The sequence below is a fragment of the Malania oleifera genome, chromosome 8, assembly GCF_029873635.1.
Source record: "Malania oleifera isolate guangnan ecotype guangnan chromosome 8, ASM2987363v1, whole genome shotgun sequence".
Classification (NCBI taxonomy): Eukaryota; Viridiplantae; Streptophyta; class Magnoliopsida; order Santalales; family Ximeniaceae; genus Malania; species Malania oleifera.
This window is the reverse complement of record NC_080424.1, coordinates 2,775,285-2,781,862: the sequence shown is the minus strand read 5'-3', so window position 1 is coordinate 2,781,862 and position 6,578 is coordinate 2,775,285. Positions and strand designations below refer to the sequence as shown.

Here is a 6,578-nt window from a genome sequence, read left to right as displayed (position 1 = left end):
TTCTACCTTCTACGTATTCGCATTGCAAAAGGCAATTTAACAATTTTATATTTCTTTCTCAACATTTCACATTTAAATGGTTTCTAATTTGTTGAAATTATGCCAACATTCAACATTAAAATTGTCCCTTGATCATTATGATGGTTCGTGAAACTGAACACATTGATTTTATCCACACACAAAAATAGAAAAATGGATTACTTATCATTAACCATCCTAAAAGTCAATTCGATATCTAAAAAATGATGCGCATTGAGATCTTGAATTCACATTTGCAGCCAGTATTTCACGGGAAAAAAGCAAGAAAACCAAATCCTGACCGAACTGGAACGGCAACAAAGGCAGGCACGGTGTTGAGGATCGAAGATGTTCAGTATCTCAACAATCTTGACACAGCATATCAAAAACCTGACAGGTCAAGAACTTAGCAGCATGTGCTAGGAAGCAGATCACCATGCATTTATTCATGGCCAACCCTGAGGTAACTGGTACAGAGAAAGAAAGAGAGGGAATCAATATGCATTGGTGATAACAGCCAGAGTTTGCACCTCCCTACTGAAAAAATGAAAACAATCATCAATAACCTCAACATTATTTCATATAAGACATATTTTTTGAGAAACTTCAGTCATGCAGAGTTTATATTCACTACTGAAAAGTGGTTGTGGGGGCAGGATTTGATATAAAACATATTATATGAGAGGCTTGTCATGCATAACTAATTAAGCTCATTTATGCATGCAAACAAATCCAAAGCATCAAACACGAAAAATCATGCTCTGAAATATTTTTCTATACCATATAAATTAGAAGGAAACATGTTAAGATTTTGATGTGCACACACAAAGCTAAATCCAAAGCAAATATGCATAGGAATTCCCAGCTCATCATTCATTACCAAAAAACTAATTTTCTTTTCTTTTACATTCATGTTTCATCAACGAATTACATAATTACATGGGGTCAAACCTAACTACGACTCCCAACTCCCAAGAGAGAGAGGGAGGGAGAGAGGGAAGGGAGCAAAGGCATCCATAAACCTAATTCCACCAGGAAAATCCTCATGGTGTTGCTCTTGCAATGTCCAAGCTGTATCCAACTCCTCAATAAGCGAAACCAACAAGAGCCATAGTTACTTCTGGTGAGAATTCAGTGCGCCTAGAGCCGTTGGAAGCTTTTTTGCTTCTCTCTGGCAAAGGTTTTGAGAGGAATAAGGATGCTAATACATGGGTGCATTCTGCTATTTTTGCTGTGCTCTAGTGCATTTGGTTGGAAAGGAATGCGCTATTTTCAATGGATGCTCTCTTACACTATCACTGGTATGGGATAGCATTGGGTCTATGGCATCTATTTGGGCTCTCTTCTGGTTCAGATAACCAGAGAGATTGGATGGCTTTGTAGATCTGATGTTTATTCTCTTCTCTCCTCTTCATGGTGTCTCATTGAGCTTTTCTTCAAGGTGTTTCAAAAGGATTTATCTTTCATGTCTCCAGAGAGACTGGGTGGTTTTGTTTGTATTTTCTTTTTCCTTTTTTCCCCTGCTTTCAGAGGATCCTTTATATCTTCTCTCCATCTCAATGAATTTCATTTCCCCCCCCCCCCCCCCCCCCAAAAAAAAAAAAATGCTTTCCTTGAATGATACTTAGCTTCCTTTTTCTAATAAAAATATATCATAGTCAAAAGCAAAACAAAAAAATAATAAAAAAATAAAAGTAAAACTACCTACAACTCAAGACTACACAACTTCCTGAAAAAGACATATTGACTTGAATTTTTTGAAAAGTTTAAAATCCATAGTGAGAGTTAATCCTCCTTCAGCCCATTCATAATAAGGCCAAAGATTGATGTGAAACAAAATGCACAAACCTTAATTAGTTAATTCAAAAAATAAACGAACAGACAATGGGGCAAAGTATCGAAATGCAAGCCATAAAGCACAACAATGGTCAGGAAAGACAGCTTAATGTTTTGCCTGCTTTCCATTTCATTTGATGATCAAGCACCACAATGAGTGATCTCATTCATGATTCAACTCCCTCTTGACCCAAAATTGTGTTATACCTCAAATGAGGTTTACCTATTGTAAATGGTGTTGTGACCCAGCAAGATCACTTGTAAATTTGTAATCATTGAGATCTTGTTGTTGTTGTTGCCTTATTCCAGGTTATTTTAGGTCTACCCCTACCCCTTTTAATACCAAAAACAATAACAAACTCACACCTCCTTACAAGTGTACTACTAGCCTGCATTTCAAATGCCCAAACCATCTAAGTCATCCCCCCTTTATCTTGTATCCATTGGGCTGAACCACTATAAATATGTCCACCACTCTGTTCTCCCCATCTCTATACTTTAATTTTTAGTTTGATTAACGGTATGATTGTGTTGTGATTTGATTAAAGTTTCCACAATGCATTGAATTGAATTAAAGCTCACTTGGGCACTGATCGGGCCAACAGAAGAAATGAACAAATTTTGTGGATGCAGCTAGTAACTGGAGGAAATAGAACTACTCAAAAATGGCATTTTTTAAATATAATACAGAAGTTATTGACCTACTCACATCATAGACATAGTTGAAAAAATTTGTGTTGGAACCCACACAACATTTGTTCATTAAGCACAAGCAAAAATTTTCAAGATATTAAGAGCATGACAACAGAAAGGAGCTATGGGAGAATTACTAGTATCCTTAACAACTTGATAAATGATGCATAAAGGTTATTTTCAATGTCCTAAAAACTGTAATGACTATATCTCTGACCTTTCAAGGCCACCATGTTGGATGATAGGACAAATATATCAACAATGAAAATCACAGATGATGGAAATTCCCAGACCTGGAAAAATAATTTTCCGAGTAAGATATACTTAACTAACATTAGAAGAGAGGATAAAGAAATATTAGAAATAATTCCAATAATTTTCTACTAGTAGGCTACTATTGATGATCAACAAACATCATCAGACCATACCATAATGGCGATAAGAAAAATCTTCAAGTAACTTGAAATAAGGATTGCAAGCAAAAGGCCTTTGTACCTGCACAACTCAGAATAATAAGCCACACACATGTACCCCATGCATGCGTACACATACACACAAACAACAAATAAAAAACAAAAGTTTGAAAACAAACACTCATCGAAGATACTGGTTGAGCTACAATGATCAAATTATAACATTCTGCCATTTATTGGCATTTTAAAGCAATGTTGCCTTCGGTCAAACTCAAGACACATTTCTCTTGGGCTTTCCTCTTGCCCTATCACACCCTCATCTTGAACCAAATTACTCTTCTATTTACACTCATTGCCTCATTCAACTTTTTTTTAACATAACCAACCATCCTGATTGATTTTCTCTCATCTTGTTCTCAATGCCATTTAACACTAATTTATCAGCTACCCTCTATTTGTCTTGATACTCATTGACCATTTCATCCACACTCATTTTCTCAACTACCCATATTTTCTACAACAAAAAATGACCAGCCTTACAGCCTCAAAATACTTCTTTCTAATTTGCCAATAGACATTTATCATGTAACACTTCAAGGCTCAAACACCTACTCACTTCATCCATCACAATAATTTACCTGCAAAGTACGAACATAATTTTTATATGAATTTTGATCAAGGTAACTATGGGTGATATTCAGCAATATCTATTATGGAAGATTTGAATTGTTCTTGGATATGACTCATCCAAAGCATTGTTTGCCCCTTGTGTACTGCAACATGAAATCACATCGGAGTCCACTAAGACCAATGTGTATCACCAAACAAGACATTCAACCATGACGAATGTACGCTACACAGCAAGAAATATGCATATGTTCTTCAACAATATGCATTTGACTTGGCCGTGTTTGAAACTAACACTGCAGCTCCTACTTCATGCCAGCTCTCTCCCAAACACACTCTCCATTCACCAAAGTAAATGAGGATAGATATAAGGGCTTTATTAGTTCTACTCGAAAACAAAATTGGGCATATGATACTTTGGCAACACACTTCTATCATTTTCATATTAACATGTGTCGTGGATTTACTCAGCCTGGAATGAAGCAAAGCTGAAGAATAGTCTATTTATAAGCAACAACCAACAAAAAAGCCCACACAACCAACACACCATTGCCCAGCACAGGAAGAGACAACAAAGACAACCAGCGGTCCATGATAAAGCATACTCCAAAGCTGCCTAGAACTCATTAAAACAAAATCACATCCTATAGAATTTGAAACTGCAACATCAGGTTTTGGAGACCTGGACTCTACCCAAGTTTGCCAAGAATGCTTTGGTAGACTTCTTATTCCATTAGAGGCAATTGAAAATAAAAGGATACATTTTGTTCCCCAAACTTGTATTACATATAGTATAATAAATTACCGCATGTTCAGTCTAAATCAATTCCAAAGGATCCTTCATTACAGGCCAGAGGAGAAGAAAAAAGGTAGTGCCAATTTCAATTCATCTGATTTCTCTTTTTTCTTTACTATAAACTCCTGTACAGTTTTTATCAAAAGAAGAAAGAAATAAAAAAGATGCTTTCTTGTTTGACATCCTAGAAAGCAATTATACCAAAGCTTCTTCCAGAGAGGTGGCAAAGAAAGAGCCTTCTTCCCTTCCAATAAGTATCTCATGTAGTGAGCTAAAGTGTGTCAAGGTACAACAACTAAGCTAGAACTTAGACACCAACGTCACTAATAAGCTAGTAGAAGGATGAAAGAGAACACCACCAATAATGCTCTTAAGTAATATCACAGTCAAAATATTACTGTGCATTGCACAAGAATACACTAGTACTAATTAATTCCCAAGGTCCTGTCTCAATTGTAAGTAACAGTCTTCCAGACCTAAACTGCATTTGCTGATTCATGCACATGGAGTTTTTTAAAGGTTAAAATAAAACCTGGAGCCCATATCTGATGTATTCTGCACTATCCTTGTTCCGTGAAGAAGTATACAAAAAAATAAGAAGTTCCCAAAGAAGACATTCACCAAAACCTACAGTTGACATCAATTAATAAATAACATTAGGCACAATATAAAATCCAAAAAACCATTATTAAAGATTGTCAATGGTTGAAATTGATAAACAAACCTTTTGACATCTCCAAACTAGCGAAGAAAAACTCATGAACAAACGCCATTCTTTTTCAGTCTTTTTTAAAACTAGTATCCTGTCTAAGATAGCTAAGGCTGTCCAAGAAATTTTAAATGATTCATAATTTTCAAAAAGAATGGAAACATATTGAATGGATACAAGCATCTAGAAACAAGTAGCTGAAAGTTAACCTCCATAATAAGCCCTGTAAAGTGGTCAAAACAGACAATACCATGTCAAGTCATAAATATACAACAGTCATGGACAAGCCTTCTTACAAAATCCAATACTCCACAAGCATTGGGAAGATAAAGTATAGTTCAACTAAATGGTGTGATCTTACTAACTAAAAAAATTCTTCACTAAATCGAAACCCTCCATGAATAAGAAAAAACGGCATTAAAAACCTATAATTAAGTTCTTTGTACCTTAGAATCGGTTGCTAGATTGCGCTCATTGAAGAGTAGATGTCGATATGCTTTTGGCTTGTGCAGAATCAAATCAATTAGAAGAATCTAGACGAAACTATATAAAGCGTTAAAACTTCAACAAAAAGCATTCAATTCATCAAAATCCCCACAGCACAAATCAAACGAAAGTTATTAACATCAGCCAAATCTAAATTCATTTGATGATTGGGAATTCGGGAGAAGCCCATTATGAGAAGAAACAATCGGACAAGTAGAGAAGAAAGATTCAAAAATAATATAGAAAAGAATTTAGATTTAAAGTCAAGCGTTCTAGGGTTTTACCGTGATCTCACATTCGATGTACTCATCTGCAACTGCTCTACAATTCTCCTACCAAGCCAGATATTTCAGACAATTGTCAAAATGCAAATGGAATTTTAAGAGACCACAAAACAAAAAATTGAGGGAAGGTGGGGGAAATACTCACACATCTCATTAATCGAATGTTTCCTGGTGAATATTGCACGAACAAAGTTTTGATCCTATGCCCACAATGAACACATCTGAAATCCATCACGGCTCTCCTTCCAGTTCCGATTTCTTTCAATGAGTTTCAACCCATATGCGGATTGAGAATCAAACTCGAATTCCAGCAATCAAACAGAAAATGTTCACAGAGAAGATTGCAGATTGATGGAGAGTGTCTCAGGAAATACATAGAATGAAAACGAAAGAAGCCGCTTCTTACCAATCTCACTATTGCGCTGCACCAAGCAGAATCCTCGGAGAATCTACGTGGTGGCCACCAAGGTAAAATTGTGTTCTTCAAAACACGATTTCTTCCTAGGCACAGCAACTTGTTTTTTCTAAAGACAATTTTCTCCTTCCCAACTCAAGTATGTAGTGAATCACTGGTATGGAACAAAACTCTATATACTAGGAATGGAAGAACAAAATTTATATACGTGCTCCATTGCTTTATCTAAAATTTTATATTTATTTTAAAAATAATAATTGTACAGAAAATAAATAAAAGCCGAAGGGTATTTTATATAGTT

General features: G+C 35.6%; 1 protein-coding gene across 2 annotated transcripts; it reads right to left on the bottom strand.

The window, feature by feature from the left end:
• Window positions 1–185: 185 nt before the first annotated feature.
• LOC131161298 (protein ARV 2-like) lies at window positions 186–6,302 on the bottom strand. 2 transcript variants are annotated; one of them, XM_058116957.1, is made up of 9 exons: window positions 6,008–6,302; window positions 5,863–5,910; window positions 5,539–5,625; window positions 5,270–5,315; window positions 5,108–5,190; window positions 4,916–5,010; window positions 2,976–3,042; window positions 2,765–2,840; window positions 186–485 (listed from the first exon to the last, which is right to left on the bottom strand). In XM_058116957.1, exons 1-9 carry the CDS (start codon window positions 6,092–6,094, stop codon window positions 379–381), a joined length of 696 nt encoding a protein of 231 aa, XP_057972940.1. In that variant the 5' UTR covers window positions 6,095–6,302; the 3' UTR covers window positions 186–378. The 2 variants fall into 2 exon arrangements, with proteins under 2 accessions (XP_057972940.1, XP_057972941.1); XM_058116958.1 differs by having other exon boundaries at window positions 186–555; window positions 6,008–6,234.
• Between the last annotated feature and the right edge of the window lie 276 nt (window positions 6,303–6,578).